This window comes from Mesoplodon bidens (assembly GCF_964165515.1).
Source record: "Mesoplodon bidens genome assembly, chromosome: 18".
In the NCBI taxonomy this organism is placed as follows: domain Eukaryota; kingdom Metazoa; phylum Chordata; class Mammalia; order Artiodactyla; family Ziphiidae; genus Mesoplodon; species Mesoplodon bidens.
This window is the reverse complement of record NC_138175.1, coordinates 50,059,805-50,087,737: the sequence shown is the minus strand read 5'-3', so window position 1 is coordinate 50,087,737 and position 27,933 is coordinate 50,059,805. Positions and strand designations below refer to the sequence as shown.

Genomic DNA, 27,933 nt, shown 5'->3' with positions numbered 1-27,933 from the left:
ATCCTTTTACCCAAATCTTAAGTTATTGCTGCAAAAAGGTGCAACATTTCTCTTTCATTGTTGAGAAGAGTAAGGCGGCCTAGTCACTCACAAACATACACAGTCATAATATCACAGGGTTCTATATTCATAAAATCAAAATCCCACATATCCATCTCGGAGTCATGTAGTTTCTCACTCAGTAAGCCTGTTCACAGTGATCCACATTCACAATATTCACAGAATGCACAGATAAGAAAAGCAAAAAAGTCAAATAAATTTTAAGTCATACTCACAGATAAAAACATACAATCTCATAACTAAAGTCATAATCTCACAGGCCTCAAATAGTGCATCATATTATATAATTCCACACACAGTCACAAAAGCACTCAAACTTTTTAATGTTTATTCGAGAAGAGTCTGGGAAATAAAGTTTTATTAGGAGACTAAAATACGTTCAAACTTCCTTTCAAGCTGCCCAGAGAGCTGGGAAAGGAAATGTTCCACTCTCCACTGGGGCCACAGAGGGCTCACATGAGGGAAGGTCAGAGTTCACCGCAGTTTCATCTAAGGTCAGCGGGTACAGTGCTGTCTTCACAAGTCCCACTGGGGAGCTGTATTGAAATCTGATTTGATTTGGCTAAGGCTGCATTATGACCTTTGTGGGCCCCTTCTTCCAAAAAACAGAAAATAAAAATAATAGTATTTTACGATTGTTTAGGTATAGTAATAATAATAAATTGAGTTTCTTTGAACTAAACTTTCTTTGACCAAAAATTAATGTTTATTTCTGATTTTAAAAGACATTTTTGTAGGCCCCTAAAAGTATTGTGGGCCCTAGGCATTTTGCCTCTGTGTCTAATGGATGAGTCGGCCCTGCTAGTATGTGTCTTCGGCAAAAGTCAGCCATACTCGGCCTTTTATGGACAGAAAGGCAAGTTACTGGGCAGGAGGAATTTCGGGGTGGGGATGGAGGAGTGGGGAGGAAGTGTGTTTAACAAGTTTTATAATACCTCAAAATCTGAAACACAAACCATTTTCACATCCACACTCTACGAAACAAACCAAAGAGAAAGAATCCCATACATGGTTACAGACAAACAATGGGTTCCACAACATCGTACAGCATGAGAACGCGAACACACCTACACACGCCCAGGCGTTCTTTCTTTAAAACAAATGCATACTTAATGCCAGCTGTGCTCCTGGCGCTACTCCAGGTGATGATGCTACCTGGGCGGAGGGTGAAAAACTAAAGTCCTGTCCTCACAGCTCACACGTAGGTAACCACCGTACCCAAGAGCCCACCACCTACTCTTCCTCCTGCTGCACGCAGGTCTGAGGCTCTGAAGTCCCCAAGCGCCTGCTCGGCCTGCTACAGTCTGGACTCATATTCCACTCGCCTTTTCCACGTACGCAGGTCGACCTGAAGCCACAGTCCTCCCGAGATCGGGTCAACCTCCGCCGCGCGCCGACACACGCCCGCGCCTGCGCACTCGGAACACCGCGCACTCCCGGGGCCAGGACGGTTCCGGATGGACTGCATTTCCCAGAAGCCACCGGGCTCGCATCAGCCTCGGTCCCTGGGTCCTCTTCCGGTGGCCGAGCAGCTGTGGTCCCTACGTGGTGAGTAGATCGTATCCAAAGATAAAAATCGGCGGAAGCTTCCAGAGTCTCTCACTGCAGCTGGACTGGAACCCGGGGTTGGGGTGACAGGCGCTCAAGGAAAGGACGCTCGGGGCGCGGACGCGGCTTGTCGGGCCTCGAGTCTCAGGCTCGTGTCTGCGTGAGCAGCAGAGAAGATTTGTATGCCTATTGAGATATTTGTGTGTGTGTGTGTGTGTGTGTGTAGGTGTAGACGTGTCTCCGTGACAATGTTTGCGTGTCATTATTTAACTGGGCGATTGTGCTTATTTAACTGCGTGGCTTATGGATGAGCGAGAGTTGTGTGGCCATGTGGGTTGTCACTGGAACTCTTGGCTCTAGACTTCGCTGATTCCTCAGCCCTCTCCCCTCACAGCCACTTGGGGTCTGGCGCAGATAAAGGAGGGAAGCCAGATTCTGAGCTTTAGAATGGAAGAATGGAGGATCCCAGCAAGAAGACACAGACTCGATCATGAGATGAGATTTTCTGAAGCTGGATGCGGCCCCAAGACAGGCATCTGGGAAGACTTGATAAGGTCCCAGGAGTAGGATTCCCTCCTGGGAGGGTCCCCTTAGAAAGTTCCGAGGGGCCAGCTATGTTTCACAACCACAGCATTTCCAAAACTCTGGCCCCAGGAACCTGCTGTGAATTAGACAGATTCCACCCTAGACATCAGTGACGGGGCCTCTCTCATACTGGGAAAGGTCAATGCTGTCCCAGTCTCCTTCCTACTCCCATTTGGTTTTTTGTGGTGGACTGGGTAAAGGGGTATGGTCATGGAGGGAGGGTATTTTGTAAATGAATGTGCTCTCTGAGAAAATCCTGATGTCTCATGATTGCCTTCTCTTTTCCCAGTGCTGCCTGTCTTGGAATAAAAAAGGATCCTGAGAGAGGAAAGAATTTTTGTTACACAACTAGAAGTTTAAGTTCAGGTGAGTTGGTGTTTCCTCATTACTCATAAAACACACTTTAATTTTAAAGGCATGTAGTCCTTCTTTTCCTTCAGCTGAAATGTCCTGCCTGGTACTGACATATCCGTAAATCATAGGGCCATGCAGAGGAATCACCCGGTCAGGGTCCCCAAGCCCTTCTCTCCATAATGTATTTAACCTGTGGCCTACTGTTAGCTATTATATTTCTATTTTTGACTAAAAATTAAATTAGTCTATAATGAACATCATTATGCATAGATCTTTATGTCCTATTATAGTCATAACCTAAGGATAAATTTCTGGTTTTGAAATTTGAGTCAAATACCAGATATTTATGCTTGTACTCATTGGAACACAATGACAAGAAGATATAGTTGCTATCCTCAAATGACTTGTTATCCAGTAAAGAAATGAAATCAGTGGACCTAGAGACTGTCATACAGAGTGAAGTAAGTCAGAACGAGGAAAAACAAGTATCATATATTAATGCATATATGTGGAATCAAGAAAAATGGTACAGATGAACCGGTTTGCAAGGCAGAAATAGAGACACAGATGTAGAGAACAAATGTATGGACGTCAAGGGGGGGAAATGGGGGTGGGATGAATTGGGAGATTGGGATTGACATATATACACTAATATGTATAAAACAGATAACTAATAAGAACCTGCTGTATAAAAAATAAATAAAATTCAAAAAAAAAAAAGAAATGAAATCAGGAGAGGAATAAGTAAGATAGAGGATCTGAAATGCGACTAGAGAAATTCAGGTGACCTGCCTCAGGAGTTGATAGGAAGAGACATCATTTTGTTTATAGCAGCACTGCCAGAATATGACCAAATTATTAGAACTCTGTGAAGAAAAATGGATTTTACACCTTAGCGTTTTTATTCTAGTGATGTTAAATGCATAGTGACAGTAAATGCGACAAGATGTCTCACCAGCTGTTTGCAGGACATCTTAGCTAGGAGGACAGGTTCAGAAGCAAAATAAATCTATCAATCAGGAATACATAATAGGAAGCAGCATTGAGACTACCATTAATGTATACAAAACATCATAGCCTCCAGTTTACACAGACATACATTTCTATAGACAAACAAATGAGGGTTGGTTCAAGTACTGGGAACTGATGGAAATGAAGTAAAACCTTTCAGTAAAAACACAGGAACTGTTTTTAGAACAGCGTTGGTTCTCAAATGTAAGCTGCATCAGAATCACCTGCAGGGCTTGTTCAAATACAGTTTGCTGGGCCCCAGCCTCAGAATTTCTAATTCAGTGGGTCTGGGATGGAGCTGAGAATCTGCATTTCTGATAAGTTCCCAGAGGTAAAATTTTGAGAAGCTTTGTTATGGAGTGTACTAGGCTTTATCTTCAGGTTCAGGGATATTAAAGGGGGGGAGGAAGAGGTGAGATTTTTTTCCACCTGTTTGGAGAAGAGGTTGCTCCTTTAAAAAATAAACATATCTGTGTGTGTGTGTGTGTGAAATTAAGGAATGGCTATTGTTTAAAATTTTCTGAAATATACATTTAGGAAAAGGAAGAAAACCAGGGCTATGACACACAAATAAGCAATGTTAATAAATAGGTACATACATTTATATATTTTTTCTATTTATTGATGTCTGTCACTTCTTCTATATATATTGATAAGTATATATATTTTTATAAATATAATCGTATTTTGTATTTGTATGATTTTGTGCATTCGTAACCTAATTTTTTAACAGTGTTATTGAGGCGCAATTCACATACCACACCATTCAGCTACTTGAAGTGTACAATTTTATCCATTTAATATATTCACAGGCTTGTGAAACCATCAACCACAGTCAACTTTAGGACATTTTCATCTCCCTAAAGAGAAACCCTGTTCCCACCAGCAGTCACTCCCCATTTCCTGCAACCTCCCCAGCCATGGTCAACCATTTTCCTACCTTCTGTCTCTATTAATTTGCCCCTCTGGACGTTTTGTAGAGCTAGAATCACACAATATGTGGTCTGTGACCAGCTTCTTTGAGTTACCATAGTGTTTTCACTGTGATTCACATAGATTCATCCATGTTGTAGCATGTGTCGGAAGTTTCTTCTTTTTTAAGGCTGAATAATATTCCATTGTATGGATATACCATACTTTATTTATCCATTCATCAGTTGATGGACATTTGAGTTGTTTCTACTTCTTAGCTATTATGAATAATGCTGACAGGAGCATTTGTGTACAGGTTTTTGTGTAGACATATATTTTTGTTTCACTTAGGTATACATTTAGCTAAATGCTGGGTCACATGGTAACTATTTTGAGGAACTGTCAGATTGTTTTCCAAAATGTCTGTACCATTTTACATTCCCAACAGCCACGTGTGAGGGTTCCAATTTCTCCACATTTTCACCAACACCTGTTATTATCTGTCCTTTTTATTATAGCCATCCCAGTGGGTATGAAGTGGGTCTTGTGGTTTTGATTTGCATTTCCCCGTTGGCTTATGATATTGAGGGTCTTTTCACATACTTACTGGCCATTTGTATGTCTTCTTTGGAGAAACGTCAGTTCAGATTCTTTGCCCACTTTTTAATTGAGCTTTTGGTCCTTGTAACCTAATTTTTTTTACTGACATGATATTTTGAATATTTTCATTCCCTTAACAGTTTCTCAAACTTAGCATTTAATGACTGTTTAATATTTCATTACATGGACACATCGGCTGTTGCTGAGTTTAGAATGCTGAACACGCCTGCTCTCCATGCTGTACCACTTATATATCTTGATCAACTTCACTTCTTCCAATTTCTCAGGCCATATGGGAACTTAGGGCTTTGTCATTTCAGGGTTAGTGATGTTTGGGAATGTGGCAACAGCCTCTACTGATAACTGTACTGTCTCAGAAGAACTTGTATAAGGATGTGATACTGAAAAATCATAGAAGCAGAGTCTTTTTTTTTTTGCGGTACACGGGCCTCTCACTAGTGTGGCCTCTCCCATTGCGGAGCACAGGCTCCGGACGCGCAGGCTCAGCGGCCATGGCTCACAGGCCCAGCCGCTCCGCAGCATGTGGGACCTTCCCGGACCAGGGCGTGAACCCGTGTCCCCTCCATTGGCAGGCGGACTCTCAACCACTGCGCCACCAGGGAAGCCCAGAAGCAGAGTCTTTATGATCAAATCTTTAAATTCAAAATATGATCTCTGGGGCTTTTTTCTTCCCTTAATGAGACCCTCTAGGGAGGTTGAAGTGTTTGAATTTCCAAGGGATTTGAGATTTAAATGACTGTTTGACTCTATTTTCCTTGAGGCATCATCATCCTGGTTCCTTGAATGGCTTTCCTTTGGCCTTTCTTATGCTGGACTTCCCTGCCCCTTCACCATAGGACTGTATCTGGATTTGTTGAGAGCTGCAGCATGCCTAAGTTCCATTTCTTTTATGTGCAGGTTTTTCTGTTTCCAAGCCAGGTGTAATTCCTGAATTGGAACAAGGAGTCCAGGCCTAGTAGGTGGAGAGTGTAGTGACAAGAGGATTTGTCCAGGTGAGTCAGGGGAATCCAGAAAAGGGAAAACTATGGAATATCAAAGTTCATGACTGATGACACAGAACCTTGATATTCCAGTATGAGACAATCAACTCAAAGACTTTAAGCCCTTGGAGGAAAAAAAGGCCTCATCATCATACCCCAAATATCACCATATTCATCTTTTATTTCACCCTCCAATCTCAAAGAGAGTGATTAGCTCTATTATAATTTTTATTATAGAAGTAATACATTCTCATACAGTAATTCAGAAAGTACAGAAAAGCTCAAAATGAAGAGACTACTGTAAACATTTTACTCCAAATTTTTTTATCCATCCCTCAATGCACATGCATATATTCGTACATGTTATTTTACTTGTCATAATAGGGTAACATTTTGAAATATAATGGTTTTACCCATTATCATCAAATAAAGGTCTATCATTTTTTCATGGAAATATATATAATAAAGTATACATATCTTAGCTGTGCATATAGCTTAATGAATCTTTACATTTGAAAACACCACCCAAATCAAGAAATAGAACATTTCTGTCCCCTCTTGGAAGATGTGCTTGCGTCCTGTCCCAGTTAGAAGGAACCCTCCCCCACAAGAAGTAAACATTATACTGACTTCTATCACTCAAGAAGAGATTTGCCTGTTCTTGAACTTCATATAAATGGTATCTCTTGTCTCTGCTGCTTTTTGTCCAAAACTGAACTTTTGAGAATCATACGTGTTGTTTTGTGAATCAACCAACCCAAGTGTTGTGTAGTATTCCATTGTATGACCTTACCACAATTTGTTTATTCATTCTTATGATGATGAGTTGTTTCCAGTATTTGACTATTATGAATAAACCTTCTATGAAAATTCTTGTACAAGTCTTTCTGTGGACACATGTTCTTGTTTTTCCTGGGAATATACCTGGGGGTGGAAGTGGTTAACTTAATTTACACTCCTACTGCAATGTATGCAAGGTCTAATTACTTCTCAAACTGGCCAACACTTGATATTGTCAGTCATTTTAAATTTAACCATTCTGTTGCATGCGTAGGAGTATCTCATTGTGATTTTAATTTGTATTTTTCTGATAAAAAATGTGAGCATCTTTTCATATGATACTGCCCATTTTGACAGACTCTGATGAACTGTCTATTCAAATCTTTTGTCCATTTGTTAGCCTGGCTTTTGTTGCTTTTCCTATTGATTTGTAGGAATTTTAGATATATTTTGAATACAAGTCCTTTGTGTGTGTATATAAACCTGTGTGTGTGTGTGTGTGTGTGTGTGTGTGTGTGTGTAGAAAGAGAGAGACAGAGACAGACAGAGAAAGGAAATATCTCCTGTTAGCCTGTAGCTTCTTATTCACTTTCTTAATGATATCTTATAATGAAGAGATATTCTTAATTTTAACTGAGCTCATTTAGCAATCTTCTTCTTTTATGGCTATTGCATTTTTGTTCTGTTTAAAACATCTTTTCCTGGGGAAGAAGGGACAGATCTTCCTTATGGTAGAATTCCAGTTGTTAAATGTAGAAGGAAAGAGGGACATGGAAAATGGCCATTAGGCAAACACCACAGTAATCGTTGTTTTAGACGAGATCCACTGGTAGATGCTAAAACTAGAGGGTGAAAGTTTGAAGAGAAAAAGGGTTTGCATAGTGTCAAAGGATTCCCCATCACCCACGATATTTATTAACAACAGAGGGAAAGGTAGTACCTTTCTAGTGGGGAAACACATCAGAAAGCAGTTTCACCAAGTGATCAAGGTTAACATCATCAGTGATAAAGTATTGACATCATGAGCCCTTTCATATCATGCAATGAGAAGGACAGAGCATCACTGTGGTACTGCCAAAAATGCAGAGCCTCATTCCAATTGTGAAACATCAGACAAACCAAGTGGGGGGAACGTTTGATAACTTAAATGATTGGTACTCCTCCAAAGTGAAGAGGTCATGAATTAGGTGTGATAGACAGACTTTAGGGTGACCGCCATGATTCCTGCCTGCTGGTGTCTATGCCATTGTATAATCCCCCTCCATTGGAGTGCAAGCAGGACCTGTGACTTGTTTCTAACCAATAGAAAATTGGTGAGGGGATGTCTGTCCTGTAATTAGGTTACTTTATATGGCAAAAGTAATGGGATGTCGCTACTATGGTTACATTGTGTCACATAAGACTCCATCATAGGGACTTTCCTGGTGGTCCAGTGGTTAAGACTCTGCACTTAAACTGCAGGGGACGTGGGTTTGATCCCTGGTCAGGGAACTAAGATCCCATGTGCTGCGAGGCATGGCCAAAAAAAAACCAAAAACAAAACAAAAAAAGACTCCATCATAGCAGACTGGAGCTAGAGACTCTACTCGTGGGCTTGATGAAGTAAGGCAGTGTTGGACAAGCCCTTGCAAGAAACTGCAGGCAGCCTCTAGGACCTGAGGTCATTCTCCAGCTGACAGCCAGCAAAAAGTTGAGGCCCTCAGTCATCCAGCCGCAAGGGTATGAATTCTGCCAACAATCTGAATGAAATTGAAAGTGGATTCTTCCCCACTTCAGCCTCTGAATAATCAGCCCAGCTGATACCTTGTCTGTAGCTTATAAGACCAGCATGAGGAGACCATTCATCGAAACTGTGTCCAGACTCCAAGTTCACAGAAACTGTGAGATAATAAATGTGTGTTGTTTTAAGCTAAATTTGTGGTAATTTGTTATGGCAGCAATTGAAAACTATTACCATAAGAAAGACTGTGGAGACTGGAAGAGACTGAGGAGAAATAACAGCTCAATGTAGTGTGGGATCATGTATAGGATCCTGGGAAAGACAAATGACATTAGTGGGAAAAACTGGTGATATTTGAATAAGATATGCCATTTGTAGTACTGTACCAATGTTAGTGTCCTGGTTTTGACCATTGTCCTATGTAAGATGTTCAAATTAGTTTGAGCAGTATATAGGAAACTGTACTACTCTTGCAACTTTTCTCTAAGTCTAAAATAAGTGGAAATAAAAATTAAACCAAAAAAAAGAGAGAAAATTTTGCCTACCCCAAGATCATGAAGATATTTTCCTGTTTCTTCTTACAGAAAATTTATTGCTTTAGCTTTCACATTTAGGCCTATGATCCATCTTGAATTTACATCTGTATATGTGGTGGGATCAGGGTCAAAACCATTTTTTCCACACAGATTGCCAATTGCTCAGGCACCATTTGTTGAAAAGACTATCCTTTCTCCTCTAAGTCAGACTTTTATTGTTAAAAAATATATATATATGTACAGGGCTCTTTCTGGACTGTCTATTCTGTTGGTCTGTTTGTCAATCCTGTGTCAGTCCCGCTGTTTTAATTATAGTAGCTTTATATTATGTCTTGATATCTGGTAATGTACATTCGACAACTTTGTTCTTCAAAATTGCCCTGACTGTTCTGGATTCTTAGCATTTCCATATAATTTTAGAATGATTTTCTTAATGTTCTAAAAAAAAGCTGCTGATATTGTTTAGAGATGCATTGAATCAGTAGATCAATTTAGAGAGAATTGGTCATCTTAAAATAGATTCTTCCAATTCATGAACATGAAATATGTTTCCATTTATTTAATTCTTCTTTAACTTCTTTCCTTAATGTTTTGTTGTTTTCAGTCTAAAAGTCTTGCACCTCTTTTGTTAGATTCATTCCAAAGTGTTTTATATTTTTCATGTTTTTTATGAACTGTTGGGATTTTTTAAATCTCATTTTTCAATAGCTCTGCTTTAATATAATTGTTTGTTTTATACTGTGACCTTTTAGTCAACAAACTTTCTAATAAATTCATGTATTCTAATAGTCTGTAGGATTGAAAACTTTTTTCTCTGTACAAAATCATGTTATCTGCAAATAAATATGGATTTACCTCTTTCCTTCCAATCTTCATACCTTTCATTTCACTTTTTTCTTTTATGGTATTGGATAGGTCTTCAAATACAAAGTTAAATGGAAGTGGTAAAAGTGGAGACCCTTGCCTTATTCCTGAACTCAAGGCAGTAGTCCATATTTTACCTCTCAGTTTTATTCTGTAGATCCCCTTTATCAAATTAAAGAAGTTCTATTCCTAGTTTGCTGAGAATTTTTATCATGAACTGATGTTGAATATTATCAAATGGTTTTTCTGCATGTAATGAAATGATTGAATGGTTTTTCTCCTTTATTCTTTAAAGTTTGAAGAGTACATTGATTGCTTTTTAAAAATAAAGTGACTTTGCATTTCGAGAATAAATCTCTTGGTCATATATATCACTGGCCTCTCCTTGCTAATATTTAATATACTTGCATCTGTGTTCATGAGAGAGATATATTGTAGTTTTCCTTTCTTGTAATGTCATTGTCAGGTTTTAATATCACAATTATGAGGGCCTCATGACATGGTCCATTTTTATGTTTTCTAGAAGATATTGAGTTTGATTGGCATTTTTAATTCCTTAAATGTTTGGAGAATTTGCCACTGAAGCCTCTGGGTCTGACATTTTATGGGAAGGTCTTTAATTAATATAGATTTAATTTCTTTAATATATATAACAATATTCAGATTTTCCATTTCTTATATCAGTTTCATTGAATTGTATTTTCAAGAAATTTTAAAATTTCATCTACATTTTCAAGTTTATTGTCATAGAGTTGTTCATAAAATTCTGTTATCAATTTAATAATGTGTATAATATATGTAGTGATATCTCCTTTTATAGTCCTGATATTGGCAATTTTTTTCTTGAACAGTATAGCTAGAGGTTTATTAATCTTATCCCTTCAATGAAATAGCTTTTGGCTTTATTGATTTTTCCCTGTTATAGATCTGGGTTTTTTATGCCATTTGTTTTAGTATATTTTACTTTCTGTAGGCTTAATTTGCTTTTCCTTTTCTAGCTTCCAAAGGTAGATCATTGGTTTTTAACCATACTACTTTTATAAAACATAAATTTATGTCTGGGTGAAGGGGATCAAAGAGTAATAAGAAAGAAAAATAATAAGTGGGCAATCATTATAAATGCTCATGCTATCTACTGGGAGAAAATAAATTATGGGTTTATTTGGCATTGTAGTAACTTGACAAAGGATTTTCATAATTTCACTACTAATTGATTTACTATGTCAATATGTCTTTAGTACACCTAGTAATTACCAGTGGTGATTAGATAATGAATGGCATTTATCTGCAGCATTTGTAAAAACAAAACAAAAACAAAAAATATATATTTAAAACTAAAAATGTCATTGTAAGCATGGGTTTGACTGCATCTCACAAGCTTTGTTATGGCATACTTTTATTATCATTTAGCCTCAAATATGTTCTAGTTTCCATTATGATTTATTCTTTGACCTGTACTTATTTCAAGTGAATTTTTATATTTGGAAACATTTGAGAAATACCTGTTTTTGAGTTCCAAAATATACATTCTTTGATATTTATCCTTTGAAGTTTATAGATACTTGCTTTATGGCCCAGAATATTCTGAAAAATAGGCAAAGAATGTGTAGTCTGTAGTTTGGGAGTATAATGTTCAGTTGGGTCATTTTGGTTATTCCTGTTCAATCTTCTATGGCCTTGTTGATTTTTTTTTCTCTTCCTGTTATCAGTTACCAATGGAGGGTCTAAAAAATCTCTATATTTAATTATAAACTTGTCCTTTAATTCTGTTGACTTTTGCTTTTGAAGCTATCTTATTAGGAGTATAAGGAATGTAGGATAACTATTATATTCTTGTTGAATTGTAGGAAATATCTCTATTACTTATAATACTTCTTGCATTTAAGTCTATTTATCTGTTGTTAATATACCAGTGTGCTTCTAATTACTCTCTAATATACTTTTCTTTTTTTTTTTTTTTGCTGTACGCGGGCCTCTCACTGCTGTGGCCCCCCCCGCTGCGGAGCACAGGCTCCGGACACACAGGCTCCGCGGCCATGGCTCGCGGGCCCAGCCGCTGCGCGGCATGTGGGATCCTCCGGGATAGGGGCACGAACCCATGTCCCCTGCATCGGCAGGCGGACTCTCAACCACTGCGCCACCAGGGAAGCCCTCTAATATACTTTTCTACTCTTACTTTTAACATATCTGTGTCTTTAAAGTATGTTTCTTATAAGCAGTGTAATTTATCCTGTTTTTAATTTAATCTGAAAATTTTAGTTTTTAATTGCAATGTTTAGTCCATTCACATTTTATTACAATTACTGATACAGTTTGGTTTAAATCTGCCATCTTGCTATATGTTTTCTGTTTATCCCATTTATTCTTCATTTCTTTATTCCTCCTTTCCTGCCTTCTTTTGAATTAATCAGGTATTTTTCATTATTCCATTTAATCTCCTCTTTTAGCTTTTTTAGTTGTGCATCTTTGTATAATTCTTTTAGTAGTTACCTGAGCTATTATAGGATGCATCTTTTTTTTAACATCTTTATTGGAATGTAATCGCTTTACAATGTTGTGTTAGTTTCTGTTATATAACAAAGTGAATCAGCTATATGTACACATATTTCCCCATATAGGGTGCATCTTTAATACAGTCTTCCTTAAAATAGGGTTTTTAGGGGACTTCCCTGGCGGTCCAGTGGTTAAGACTCTGCACTCGAAATGCAGGGGGCATGGGTTCAATCCCTGATTGGGGAGCTAAGGTCCTGCATGCCGCATGGCACAGCCAAGAAAAAAAAAATGTAGGGTTTTTAACCACATACCAAATAACATAAGAACATTTCAATAGTTTAAATCCATTTATGCTGTTATTGTCATTCCTTCTTCCAGTAATACAATCTTCATAAAGCATTCTAGTTTTGGTTCCTTTAAACAGTCCATTTGCTTGGTCATATTAGTCATATATTTACTTGTCCACAGCTGTTCATTGCTTTTTGGCAAATTCATGCTTCCATCTAGGATTATTTTCCTTTAGCCTGACTGCTGTCCTTTAGTATTTCTTGTATTGTGGGTCTGTTGATCAGAAATTCTCTCAGCTTCTGTTCAAAAAAATCTTTATTTTACCTTCATTTCTGAAAGATATATTCTCCAGCCATAAGATTCAGAGTTGTCAGGGTTTTTTCTTTCAGCACTTTGAAGATACAATTCCATTTTTCAGGCCGCTAATGTTTCTGTTGAGATAAGAACTTTTTTCATTGTTGTTTATTTATAACTGATGTCTTTTTTAAACTACATACTTTCAAGATATGTTTTTCCATTTTGTTTTTCAACAATTTGGCCATGATGTGCCTGGGTTAGAATTTCCTTATTTTATCTGGTTAGGTTTGCTGAGCTTTTTGATTTATGTATCAAGGTATTTCATGAGATTTGGAATGATTTTGTCCATTGTTTCTTCAAATCAATTTTCCGTTCTGTTTTCTTTTAGGTGTTCAGTTCCACATTTTGTCTGTTCCTTGTATTTCTCTTACGTTCAGCTCTGTTCTTTCTTTTTTCTCCCTGCGTAAGATTATTGTTAATTTGACTTTATGTTAATTAATACCATTTTCTGCTGTTAAATCCATCCAATACATTAAAAAAATCTTGATAGTTATATTTTTATAACTATAAAATGTTCATGTGGGTCTCTTTTTTGATTCTACTAAATCTCTATTGATATACTCCATTTTGCATTCCATTTTGTCCATCTTTTCCTCTATTTTCTTTAGCATGTTAATCATAATATCTTCAAGTCCTTGTCTACTAGCTCCATTGTCTGGATCATCTTTGGGTTTATTTCTATTGAGATTTTTCTCTTGATTATCAGTAACTTTCCTGTTTCTTTGCATTTTTCGTAAGTTTTATCATATACTGGCATTGTCGATAATATATTATAGAGACTCTGGATTACGTTATCTTCCTTTAATAAGTCTATGTCAGGGTTTCTCAACCTTAGCACTGCTGATATTTTTGACTAGATAATTCTTAGCTGTGGTGGGGGGCTTTCCTATGCCTTGTAGGATGGTCAGCACCATCCCTGATCTCCACCCACTAGTTATAGTAGCACCCCTCCACACATTTTGACAAACAAATATGTCTCCAGACATTGCCAATTGTGCCCTGGGGGGCAGGATCACCCCCTATTGAGAACCAGTGATCTGCACGATCATTTTCAGTATCTATTTCATTTTCCATTATATGAATGAATACACTTTATTGAATTAACTACCCATCTAAGTACATTTAGATTTTTCTCCAGGGTTTTTTTTTTTCATTTTCACTAGTGTCTATCATCATATTCCTTTATACATCTCTAGGCACATTTTACAGTTATTTCCTTTAGGTGAAGTCTCAGAAACGGCCTTTCATTGTTAAATTCTTCTTATGCATAATTTTTCGTACATGCCTCAATTGCACTAGGTTTTCACAGGTCTATAGGACAGCATGAGAATGCTCTTTTCCCTACAGCCTTACTAATATGTGGTGTATCATCAACTTTTAAAATCTGACAGTTGAATACCTGTAAAATTGTACCATCTTTGTTGCTTTAAAACATCTCTTTAGTAAATCTTTTGACAGGTGCTGTCTTAATTATTTATGTTCAGGTTTCACATAATGAAACAAAAAATCTGGGTGTCAGAGACAACAGTTCAAAAAAAAAGTTGACTTTATAATTATAGAAATGTGATCGAAAACATCACTTCTACTTATAGTTTGTGATATGGGAAAATACCTTTACTTCTTTGAGCTTTTATTTCCTCATCTGTTGAATTGAGTTAATAAGTACATTTCAGGATTAAATGTTAATGTGTATAGTGCAGCTATCACATAGAAGGTTACAAATATCTATGTATTACTGTATGGCTTTACCAAGTATGAATTCACATCTCCCTTGTGAGTACTGGGTGGCAGTGATTCATGCCAGCAAGCAAAGTGGATCCTGATAGGGAAATCCAGGTTGGTCAGCCCAGAGGACCTTGGAGTCAAGTTCAGGCTTCACATGGGCAGACAGTTTTACAGTGGTCAAGTTTTCCAGGTTGGTCGCTACTCTTTTCTGCCTTTTTAAAATATTTATTTTATTTATTTATTTTTATTTTTGGCTGCGTTGGGTCTTCTTTGCTGCGCGCAGGCTTTCTCTAGTTGCAGTGAGTGAGGGCTACTCTTCATTGCGGTGCGCAGGCTTCTCATTGTGGTGGCTTCTCTTGTTGCAGAGCATGGGCTCTAGGCACATGGGCTTCAGTAATTGTGGCATGTGGGCTCAGTAGTTGTGGCTCGAGGGCTCTAGAGCGCAGGCTCAGTAGTTGTGGCTCACGGGCTTAGTTACTCCACGGCATGTGGGATCTTCCCAAACCAGGGCTCGAATCCGTGTCCCCTGCACTGGCCGGTGGATTCTTAACCACTGCACCACCAGGGAAGTCCCTGTTTTCTGCCTTTTGTCTGGCAGAGTCCAGGTCCACTTTGAGGACATGAAGGTTGTTGAAGTTTGTGTTGTATGGCCTGGTCTCAACCCTGGAAGGTAGGGCTGAATTGGGGAGGATCTACTTAGTGTGACTGGACAACCCAAGCTGGGTACATTTGGCATGATCAGAATGAGAAATAGGCCAGAGGGGCGTGTCTGGATCTGGCTTTGGTTCAAGAGAGCCTCTGCTCTGTATCCACGCTTGTGAGGCTTGTTTCCCAGACACAGGAAAGGGCTTGAGTTTGTCTGGACTCTGTCTCATATCCCCTGACATGTATTTATGTGTTTGGGAGGGCAGAGAGTGGGCAAGGATGGTGAGAAACAGGAATAAAGAAGAAAAAGGAAAGGCTCTCTTACCTTAATTTTGGGAGTTCTGAGCTACATTGGGTCTCAAGCCTTCTTTTTACTCCCTCAGCTCTGGCTTCTCTGGACTCAGCTTCTGAGGATGATTGGCAGTTCTAAAACCATGGGCCAGGTAAGTGGATGTCTCTCCTTCCTGAAATATTACAATTTTTTTTCTGTGTGTGTGGTACGCAGACCTTTCACTGTTGTGGCCTCTCCCGTTGCGGAGCACAGGCTCCGGACACGCAGACTCAGCAGCCATGGCTCATGGGCCCAGCCACTCCACGCCACGTGGGATCTTCCCAGACCGGGGCACGAACCCGTGTCCCCTGCATCAGCAGGTGGACTCTCAACCACTGCACCACCAGGGAGGCCCAAATATTACAATTTTTAATTCAGATAATATTTTCATTCTTTATCCCAAAACCTCCTTCCTAGGAAAGCTGTGTCTCAGCCTGTTTCACAGTTGCTGCCTTTACAGAGAAGGATGGTGTCCTCCCTATTTGCTCCCTTTTTTCAACCTGATTTTTCAGTTTTTCATCAAATGATTTATTCCTCTTCTATATGTTCAGTCTTCTCTCGAGAGCAGTGTTGGAGCAGTAAAGGGGTGAAGTACCTTGAAGGAAGTATTTTAGCTTCCCTTGTTAGGTTTGTAGTTTCATTGTATAGAAATGGTTGTCCTTGGACTTCCCTGGTGGCGCAGTGGTTGAGAGTCCGCTTGCCGATGCAGGGGACGTGGGTTCGTGCCCAGGTCCGGGAAGATCCCACATGCCGCGGAGCGGCTGGGCCCGTGAGCCATGGCCGCTGAGTCTGCGCGTCTGGAGCCTGTGCTCCGTCCGCAACGGGAGAGGCCACAACAGCGAGAGGCCCGTGTACAGCAAAAAAAAAAAAAAAAAAAAAAAAAAAAAAAAAAAAAAGAAATGGTTGTCCTATTTGACCAGAAGAGGGAGAACTTTCTCCATAGTTTTCCAGGTAGATAAGGGAGAATTTAGTTTCGAATGGTCTCAGTCTCAGTGTGAGATGAGATCCCAGCTTTGAAAAGCTTTTAGGTTTGGGTTGAAATGGGATTGGTGCCTGCCTAGAGAGAGGAGGGGTTCTGGCTAAGGAATCACTAAGAAGTGAATAGGGTTCTGAGGCCCATTTTGTAGGGGAAGAGAGATTGCTTGGCTTGAGTCATTCAGTGTTGTTCTGGATCACCCTACATTAGTGTGTTCTAACTCAAGAACCAGAAGTTCAGTAAGGGATTGTAGAAAGGGAAGATGAGGACCACATCTGGTGGATAATACTGAACTGTGGGGGAGAGGTTAAAGAAAATTTTGAAAATTAAAATTAAAGAAACTTTTTGTGTTCCAACAGGATTCTTCAAGATTGGGTAGGGAATCTACTTCAGATATGCTAATTTATTTATTATTTATTCTCATCTATCCATGTCATGATCTTTAATTTCAGCCTACTTGTTTTTATATATCACCCCCATACTGCAACTCAATATTCCATCTTGAAATTTTTTTTCTACTTTTACAAATAATGCATGAATTTGTCATTTCAGGTGCCATTGACATTCAGTGATGTTGCCATAGACTTCTCTCAGGAGGAGTGGGAATGCCTAAACTCAGATCAGAGGAATTTGTACAGAGATGTGATGTTGGAGAATTATACTAACTTGATATCACTGGGTAAGGACATCTGCCTGAAGTAATGTAGAATCTGCTATCTGGAATATCCACTTTTTCTACTGTATATTTTATGCTCTGTGCCAAGAAACTAGCGAAATTTCTGCTCCATATTCTCAAAGGACTATTTTGGGCTATGTTAGATTGAAATAAGCACCTTCATTCAGCACCTAAATCTTTTTTAAAAATTAATTTATTTATTTATGGCTGCATTGGGTCTTCATTGCTGCACGCGGGCTTTCTCTAGTTGTGGCGAGCGGGGGCTACTCTTCGTTGCAGTACACAGGCTTCTCATTGCGGTGGCTTCTCTTGTGGAGCATGGGCTCTAGGTGCACAGGCTTCAGTAGTTGTGGCACGCAGGCTCAGTAGTTGTGGCTCGCGGGCTCTAGAGCGCAGGCTCAGTAGTTGTGGCGCATGGGCTTAGTTGCTCCGCAGCATGACAGCACCTAAATCTTCTCTGTCCTTCATTTACCTTCCTACCTCCTTCTGATCCATCCTGCAGTTGCTTTTTCTAAATGACCAAAGGATTGAATTCTGGGAATTTTCTGCATAACTACTGGCAAAGGAAACAAATGTCAAATTATGTATATTTTCATAATGTCAATAAATATTCTATTTTAATTGCCAATCCACCTACATGGAGAACAGGTAACATAGAGTCCTGGTTTTCTCTTTATTACAGATGAGCCTTTGTAATTTTTACAGTGGTAGAATGAGTCAAGATCATTATCTTTTTGAGTATTTTTCTGTTATAGCAGTGAAAATGTTGGCTTTCAGTGACTTGATAGATTCTACTCAGAACTGTCTTTGTTCAGTTTTTGGACAATACTTGACCGTTCTCTCCTCTCCTCTGGGATTCCAGTTATACCTACATTAGATCTTTAGAGAACTTATCTCTCTAGAAATTCACTTTGATTGTCTTTTATAACTTCCAGTTACCTGTTGCAATTCTTTTATTTACTGTCTTTTTATTACTATTTTTATGTCTTAATTTATTTATTCTTATTTATTTATTTTATTTTTGCCTGTGTCGGGTCTTAGTTTTGGCACGTGGGATCTTTCATTGCAGCACGCAGGCTCTTCGTTGAGGCGAGCAGCCTTCACTCTAGTTGTGGTGTGTGGGCTCCAGAGTGAGCAGGCTCAGTAGTTGCAGCATGCGGGCTTAGTTGCCCCTCGGCATGTAGGATCTTAGATCCCCGACCAGGGATCAAACCCACGTCCCCTGCATTGGAAGGCAGATTCTTAACCACTGGACCACCAGAGAAGTCCCTGTTTTTTTTTATTTAATTTATTTTATTTTTCTTTTGTTGACTGCGTCGGGTCTTAGTTGCGTGCAGGCTCTTCGTTGTGGCGTGCGGGCTTCTCTCTAGTTGTGGTGTGCAAGTTTTCTCTTCCTAGTTGTGTCACGTGGGCTCCAGGGTGCATGGGCTCTGTAGTTTGCGGCACGTGGGCTCTCTTGTTGAGGCACGTGAGCTCAGTAGTTGTGGTGTGCAGGATTAGTTGCCCCATGGCATGTGGGATCTTAGTTCCCCAACCAGGTATCGAACCCACATCCTCTGCATTGGAAGGCGGATTCTTTACCATTGGACCACCAGGGAAGTCCCTCATCTGTTTTTTAAACACTTCCGTCAATAGTTATTTTGGAATTCTTGTATGCCTTCATTGTTTGGTATCATCTGTGGATCTGTTTCTACTGTTTCTGGTTTTTCCGCTTGTTATTTGTCATATGGTAATGCCTCTCCAAGTTACTAGTAATAGTGATCATGTGCTGGACATTGTGTACAAAAGAACTGAAGAGGTTCTAGATAGTGGTATCTTCCACCAGAGAGAACTTAACATTTTCCTCTCTGGGTCTGATAGAATAGCAGATATTAAGCTGGGTCAGTGCTGGTTTTCAGTTTGGTAATACTCAACTACCTCTTTTTTATCACTGTGCTCAGAATCAGTGAGTTTCTCTAGGGGAAAAGCAGTGGTAGATCTTCAGGGCCAATTCTTCACTCCTTTAATGGCTCTTATCTGTTTGGATTTTAAATTTACTCTCCCAATGGATCTTTTATTTCCAGAAGAAATTCTGACAATTAATAAGCTAACCATCCATTTGGTAAGTTAGGAAGAGCACAACAGACTTAAAGAAAGTGGAAGAAAGGAAATAATAAAGGAAAGAACATAAATTATTGAAATAAAAACTGAACATATAAAAGAGCAAGTCAAAACTATAAATTTGGTTATTTCAAAGAATTAATAAAATTGGTGCAACTCTCTCAACATGAATCTATGTAAGGAAAAAAGGGGGCCTCATTACAAATCCTGAAACCTTGAAAATATGATGCTAATTTTGATAAACATTATGCCAAACACTGAAAAATTGAATGAAATAAATTATTAGAAAATTTTAATCTACAAAACCAACACTCAAGAAAAAAATAGAAAATATGAAAACTCTCACAAGCACTAAAGAAACTGCATCAGTCATCAAGAGCCTTCCCACAGATTGGAAGATTCAGGCCTGGGTCATTTATCATTAAAGTGCAAAACTTTGAACAGGTAAGAATTAGGGGGAAATTTTTCCCATGACCTCTTATATGTGGATTCTGACAAAGGATAAGCTACAGAAAAGTAAGAGATGACTAGAAAATAGCTACTTGAAAATACAGAGTATATTTATAATAGCTCTCTAAATATCCTTGTCTACTAATTCTATTATCTGTGTCACTCCATGCTCTGTTTCTTTTTATTGATTTTTCTTCTAGGAAGGGTTATATTTTCCTACTATTTTGCATGCCTGATAATTTTTTTTTTTCGGTACACGGGCCTCTCACTGTTGTGGCCTCTCCCGTGGCGGAGCACAGGCTCCGGACGTGCAGGCTCAGTGGCCGTGGCTCACGGGCCCAGCCGCTCCGCGGCATGTGGGATCTTCCTGGACCGGGGCACAAACCCGTGTCCCCTGCATCGGCAGGCGGACTCCCAACCACTGCGCCACCAGGGAAGCCCATGCCTGATAATTTTTGTATTAGGTACCAGACATTGCAACGTTTACTGTGTTATAATGCTGGATTGGGGGACTTTGTTCTGGGATTCAGTAAATGGGACCTGTTGATCCTTTCATGGTTTGCTTTTAAGCTCTGTTAAGCTGGGTCCAGAACAGCTTTTAGTCTAGGGCTAATTTGGCCCCACTACTGAGGCAATAAGGTGTGAGAGATTAGAGTCAGAGTGAGATAGTTGGTAACTGTTGCATAATTTTCAGAAACTAGATCATCATTTTACTCAGTTGCCTTCTCCACTGACCTTGATTTTTATCCTTACTTACCTTGATTTTCATCCAAGTTACCTTTTTTAATTCACTATTTTATTCTACAGTTCACTATTTAATACTTACCTTTTGGTAGAACTTGTTTTTCAGTGGTAGTTGAAAGAAATTTTGAATTCATACTTGAGCTTTAGAGTAAGAAAATAAGTAGTAAAACAAACGGAACAATAAATATGTATGAGAAAAAAGCATCATGAAGACAAAGAATTAGATGTTGGAATATAGAATAAAGGATATGAATTTACTTACAGTTAGCAGAGCCAGCCTTTCTGAGGAAGTAATTTGTAACCTGCAACACCTGGAGATAGTCATTTAGAGAAGCCACCTAAGAGGATTCCTGCAAGGTAAAGCATCCGTGTGAAGCCACAGGCAATGGGAAAAGTTGCAGTATGTTCTAGTAGCTGAAAAGATGCAGTGTGGTCAGATATAGGGAAAAAGATGTCAAGGGCTTGAAATAATTTGTACAAGTAAGACAGAGTCTTCTTATTTATGGTTATGCGTTTAGGTTTCATTCTAAGATAAAGACAGACCATTGAAAAAATTACATAGAGAGCCTTCTGGTAGAGAATATTAAAAATATAGATGACCAGGACCTACTCACAGGTTCTGATTCACTCAGTCTCAGTGGATATCTAAAGGGTAGTATATACATGAGCTGATCATGCCCTCTTTGAACCATTATTATAAAACTTCTCACTACCCCCCTCCAGATTGGCACACACAGTTTTGAGGACATTAGCCTGTTGTTGTCCCATTTGCCTGGCAAAGCAAATAAAGCTATTCTTTTCTGCTTCACCTCCCTCAAAAAAAAAAGGGTTGTATATGTAAGAGATTCCTGTGGTAATACTGATCCACAACTAAATATGAGAACTACTGATTTTTCCCTTTGCCTATTCACAAACTTTACATTCTCATGTTAGCTTTAAAATTTTTCTGAGCCCTTCTTGCCTTTAAAAAATTTCATCACATTATTTTAGAATTTTATGACACTTTTACTTCTAATGGAATTTACTTGTCAATTTATTATTACTATTACTATATTTCCCCTTGTACAAGAAAAATAGCATTTGTTTGTTCTCTCATTTTCTTTCAGACATTGATTTCACAAGTGAGAGCAACAAATTATCTTCAGAAAAAAGCAGTTACGAAGTAAATTCATACCATCGGGAGACAATGAATAGAAGTAAAACCTTCAACTTTACGGCGTTTATTTTCAGAAATGACTCACAGAACAGAACTAAATTTGAAAGACAACAGAAACTTAAAATGGGATATTTTAATCAAATGATATTCAGAAAACATATATCCCTTCCTCTACATCAAAGACTTCACATTAAAGACAAGTCATATGAATGTAAGGAATGTAGAAAGGGCTTTAGGAAATACTCACACCTTATGGAACATCTGAGAGACCATAGTGGTGTAAAACCCTATGAATGTAAGGAGTGTGGAAAGATCTTTATAGTTCTCCAGCATTTTATTAGACATAAAAAAAATCACACTGATTTGAAACCCTTTGAATGTAATGGATGTGAGAAGACCTTTAGGTTTTATTCACAGCTTATTCAACATCAGATAATTCATACTGGTGTGAAACCCTATGAATGTAAGCAATGTGGGAAGGCCTTTAGACGTCATTCTCACCTTACTGAACATCAGAAAATTCATATTGGTTTGAAACCCTACAAATGTAAGGAATGTGGGGAAACTTTTAGGTTGTACCGACATATGTGTCTCCATCAGAAAATTCATCATGGTGTGAAACCCTATATTTGTAAGGAATGTGGAAGGGCCTTTGGTCATCGTTCAAGTCTCTATCAGCATAAGAAAATTCATTCTGGTGAGAAACCATATAAATGTAAACAATGTGGAAAGGCCTTTGTTCGCAGTTATCTACTTATTGAACATCAGAGAAGTCATACTGGTGAGAAGCCTCATGAATGTAAGGAATGTGGAAAAGCCTTTAGTAGGGGCTCAAGCCTTCTTAAACATAAGAGGATTCATAGTAGCGAGAAACTCTATGATTGTAAGGAATGTGGCAAGGCCTTCTGTAGAGGCTCTCAACTTACACAACATCAGAGAATTCATACTGGCGAGAAGCCCCATGAATGCAAAGAATGTGGGAAGAATTTTAAGCTCCATTCTTACCTTATTCAACATCAGATCATTCACAGTGATTTGAAACCATATGAATGTAAACAATGTGGGAAAGCCTTCAGTCGTGTTGGAGACCTTAAAACACATCAGTCAATTCATGCCGGGGAGAAACCTTATGAATGTAAGGAATGTGGAAAAACCTTTAGACTTAATTCTCAACTAATTTATCATCAGACAATCCATACTGGTTTGAAACCATATATATGTAAAGAATGTAAGAAGGCCTTCCGTTCTATCTCAGGTCTTTCTCAACATAAGAGAATTCATACTGGTGAAAAACCTTATGAATGTAAAGAATGTGGTAAGGCCTTTAATCGTAGCGATCGACTTGCTCAGCATCAGAGAATTCATACTGGTGTGAAGCCACATAAATGTAAGGAATGTGGGAAAGCCTTTACTCGTTGCTATCAACTTACTCAACATCAAAGATTTCACATTGGCAAGAAAGTCTTAATGTAATGAGAGTCAGAAAGCCTTTAGCCATGACACATCCTTTAACATTATCACTATTCTACCACCTAACGATATGGTAAAGATTAAATTATTTAACATAAAATATGATTGTTTGGAAGGGCATCTGACACAGAGTATTTGCTTACTAAATACTGTATCATTCTTTAATGACAATTACTAGTATTACTATAAATAAATTCATATGGAAGGAAGACTCTATGAGCATATTTTAAAAATCTATCATCACTCATCCATATTTCATTTCAGATAATTAATTCTGGACAAAATCCCATAGGATGTTTTAAACAAGAAACTTTTTTATTCAAAGCTCATCCCCCTGAAGATTAATAATGGTAAGAAACCCTATGCTTTTGCTGAATATTGAGAGTATAGCTGTTGAAAAATTGGAAAGTGGTTTGAAGAAATTTTTTTACAATAATTTCTATAATACAGATAACATACAATCCACCTTCCCTACAATTCATGGAAATTAGAGATTAACAATGGGTAGCCAAAAGACAGATGTTGACTTGGAGGTTTCCTCAAGTATTTGAAAAATGTCAAATTTACATAGAAGGTACAACAATGGTACAATGAAAGTTTATTTACCCTCCACCTATATTTAGTATCTCTCTCATGAAAATGTATATATACAGATTCACATACATCATACATTTTATATATATATATGATATATATAATTTTGCTGTTCTTTCTGAGTGAATGTTTTAGGTATCACTTCACCTCTAAAAAAAATCAACATACAACTCAAAAATACAACTGCTAGATTTAAAGATTATCTTCTACATGACCACTAAGCCATTGTCACCTAAAAAACAACAGTAGACCTATAATGTTCTGTAATATTCATCCCATTTACAGACTTCTCCAGTTTTTTTAAAGAATGTCTTTTGAAAGTGCTGGCTTTTTTAAAAAAAGGCTAAAACCAAACTAAGGTCACATATTTTATATGATTATGGCTATTGAGTCTCTTTTGGTCAAACACTTATCCTCTACCTGTTTTGTGACAAACTTTTTGAAGACTCAGGAGAAGTAACCCATACAATTTTGCACATTCTGTATTTGTACTAATTTTTCTCTGAGTGGGCTTAAGTTGTTTCTCTATCCCTCGCATTTATTCTGAGCTGGATGTTATGTCTAGAGACTTGATTAGGTTTCAGATTAAGAATTTTTGACATGATAACTTATAGATAATATTGTGTACTCAATATTGTAAAATAACAGGTGGCACATAGTGAAGCTATGTTTGATCTCTTGATTCATGTATTGACCACCAGCTCTCTCCATTGTATCAGTACTGGTTTTGGGGGGTTTTTTTGTTTTGTTTTTTGCAATTAAGAAGTAGCCCACAGAAAGTCACATCACCATTCCACTTGGAAATTTAAACAGTCTTTTGTATTTTTAAAGAAATTAAGACCAAAAAAACACCATCATCTTTCATATTTACCCATATATTTACCTTTTCACATGATCTTCATTCCTTCCCAATGATCTAAATTTCTATCTGGTATCATTTCCCTTCAGCTTGAAGTACTTAATTTAGCACTTCTTGGAGTATATGTCTGCTGGTGGTGAATTTTCATTGTTTCTTTTACTGAAATGCTTTGTTCCTGAAGGATTTTTTTTCTTGCTATAGAATCCTGGGTTTTGTTTTATATATTTTTACAAAAGATATTATATCACTGACTGCTGGCCTCTATAGGTTATGAGAAGTCATTTGAATTATTTTTCCTCTGTGTGTAATGTGTCATTTCCCTCTTTGTGCTTTCAAGATTTTCTTATTACCTTTAGTTTTCAGCTGTTTGAGCATGATGTGCCTTGGTATAGTTTTCTTTGTGTTAATCCTTTTTGGGGTTCTCTGAGCCTCTGAAATCTGTACACTCATGCCTTTCACTAAATTTCAGAAAACTTTGGCTATTATATCTTCAGATATTTTTTCTGCCCTTACTTCTCCTTCTGGAGTAAGTTTTCTGCCCTTACTTCTCCTTCTGGAGTAAATTCCAAGTAGTCACATGTTAAATCTTTTGATATTGTCCTACAGGTCACTGGCTCTGTTATTTATCTTCAACCTTTTTTTTTTCAGTTTTTCAGATTAGATAATTTCTATTGCTCACTGATTCTTTTTTCTGTCCTCTCAATTCTGCTGTTAAGCTTATCTATCAAATGTTTATTTTGAGATATTGCATTTTTCAATTCTAGAATTTTTCTTTAGTACTTTTTTTTTTTTTTTTTTTTTGTTGTTGTACGCAGGCCTCTCACTGTTGTGACCTCTCCCATTGAGGAGCACAGGCTCCGGACGCGCAGGCTCAGCGGCCGTGGCTCACGGGCCTAGCCGCTCCGCGGCATGTGGGATCTTCACAGACCGGGGCACGAACCCGTGTCCCCTGCATTAGCAGGCGGACTCTGAACCACTGCACCACCAGGGAAGCCCTTTAGTACTTTTTTATAGTTTCTGTTTCTCTACTAAGATTTCCTACTTCTTCATTGCCAGCATATTTTTACAGTGCTTTCGATTACAGTGAATTTTTTCTATGTTGATTCATCTAGAAAATATGTAAAATTATTTTTATTAACTTATTAAAAGTTTCAGTTTCAACAAATGTTCCTACCCTTTTAGCTAGGTCACAAGAAAAGCTTTTCCTTTCCTTGGAGTTTCAGGTTTTGTTTGTTCATATGCAGCGTGATATGGTAAGAAAACATAAATCACATTGTCATTTGGGGGGGTTTTGATTATGAAATACTTGGCAAGTATTTTTTTTAAGTCTCAAAGTTCAAAGTATGGTAAATCTTTGTAAAACTCTGTCGTCATTCAATCAATGAGCATTGGCCAAAAACATAAGATAAATAAATTCATTGTTTCCTCTTTCAACAGTTCCATAAAGTAATAATGATTCATAATATTTATGTGTATATTCTAAACCATGATACTTTTCATACTGTGAAGCGAAGCAGTTAGGAAGACATTAGTGTCTTGCCTCAAAATTCCAAGGAATCCACATTTTTAGTGTAACATTGTCGGAGCACTATCCATTGTGATAGAAATTATTTTTTTTCATACCTAGTGGAAACTGTTTTTTTGACATATATAAAAAATTCAAAAATATATGTGCTATGAATCTGATTTTTTAGGCTGAAAATTGACAAAATTTCCTTTTGATTTGGAAGCCTTTTGTATTACAATGTACCCAGAGTATTAAATGGGCAGTATCTCATATTGTACAACTCATCTGAAACTAAAGAAGAATATGTGTAGCTTTACAAATTTTAAGTTAATTGATTTTTGATATTGTTAGAAAGACCTTGTATTCTAAGGGCAGTTGTTGGGTGGCTTAATTGAAGATTCTTTTCACTTTTTATAAAATATAATTTTTAGTCTTTGCTCATAAAATCATAACAAAATTTCCACAATTAAACTGATCATTTATCTTGCTATTCTCCATCTAAAATTTGATTCCTTTTTTGGGGCAAGACCCAAAGCCATTTTATAGCTAGACAGTTATAAGCTCAGATTATGTCTAAAATTTATTTAAAGTTTTCGTTGCATATTTAATTCAGATTTTAGGCAACTAATTTCATCTATTCCTATTTGCTTATCAAGAGGAAATTTCTCATCAAATTTACTAGTATTTGCTGAAAATGTCTCACAATATTTTCCACTTCATTAACTTAAATGTTCTTTTTTTCCATAATCAAACAGCTTTTTTGATTTGCTCTGTCACAGCAAATTGCAATTGTCATTCGTCATGAAATTCACAGTATATCTTCTTCCAGTCTCTTATTTTTAACTATTCTGGCCATAGTACTTACTCCACTTGATTCTGCATCAGTAGTATGCTTTCATTTTAAATTTTTTAAATGTACATACTTATTTTTTTAAACCTAGAATGCTAATTTAATGATAAAGTAACTTAGTTACCAATTATTTCCTTCTTATCAGTGTAACTCGTGTTGTCTTCATAAAATATTCAAATAAACACATCAATTTCTTGACACCAACTAGATCAGTGATGTGTTTATGTGTGATGTTAGACACAACACATACATACAACATGCACAGTATACTACAAATATCTATGCAGTGCAATGACTAAAGTGAAATGCAGTCTTACCAAAACAAAGTTGTCAGTGATGGGAAAATATCTGACACTGCTTCAGTTTTTAAATTTAGATTTAAATTAATTAAAATTATATAAAATTTAAAAGTCAGTTCTTCAGTCACACTAACCTTGTGTCTTACAAAGTTCAATCTGGTGGTAATACAGAATATATTAGACATAGTGTGGGAATGAGAGAAAAAAACTGAATGCAAGGTATCTGCAGTATTATTAGTTATTGCAATAATCCAGATTGGACATAAGGAAGACCCACCACAGCTGTGATGGTAGAAAAATGTCAAATATTTTTCATATGTTAAGTAGAATCAGCAGGACATAATGATCAATAGGATGGGAGAGACCAAAAATTCCAGAAAGATCTTAAACAGTGTAAGGTATACCTATAAGCCCACATTTCAATTATCTAATTCCAGCCTGC

General features: G+C 37.6%; 1 protein-coding gene across 3 annotated transcripts; it reads left to right on the top strand.

Annotated features, from left to right (window-relative positions):
* Nucleotides 1-16: 16 nt before the first annotated feature.
* On the top strand, nt 17-26,827 carry ZNF404 (zinc finger protein 404). 3 transcript variants are annotated; one of them, XM_081215400.1, is made up of 5 exons: nt 17-2,559; nt 5,989-6,083; nt 15,863-15,922; nt 17,339-17,465; nt 21,863-26,827. In XM_081215400.1, the coding sequence occupies exons 3-5, from the start codon at nt 15,893-15,895 to the stop codon at nt 23,383-23,385; spliced, it is 1,680 nt and encodes a 559-aa protein (XP_081071526.1). In that variant the 5' UTR covers nt 17-2,559; nt 5,989-6,083; nt 15,863-15,892; the 3' UTR covers nt 23,386-26,827. The 3 variants fall into 3 exon arrangements, with proteins under 3 accessions (XP_081071526.1, XP_081071525.1, XP_081071524.1); XM_081215399.1 differs by having other exon boundaries at nt 4,371-6,083; XM_081215398.1 differs by lacking the exon at nt 5,989-6,083.
* The last annotated feature ends 1,106 nt before the right edge of the window (nt 26,828-27,933 follow it).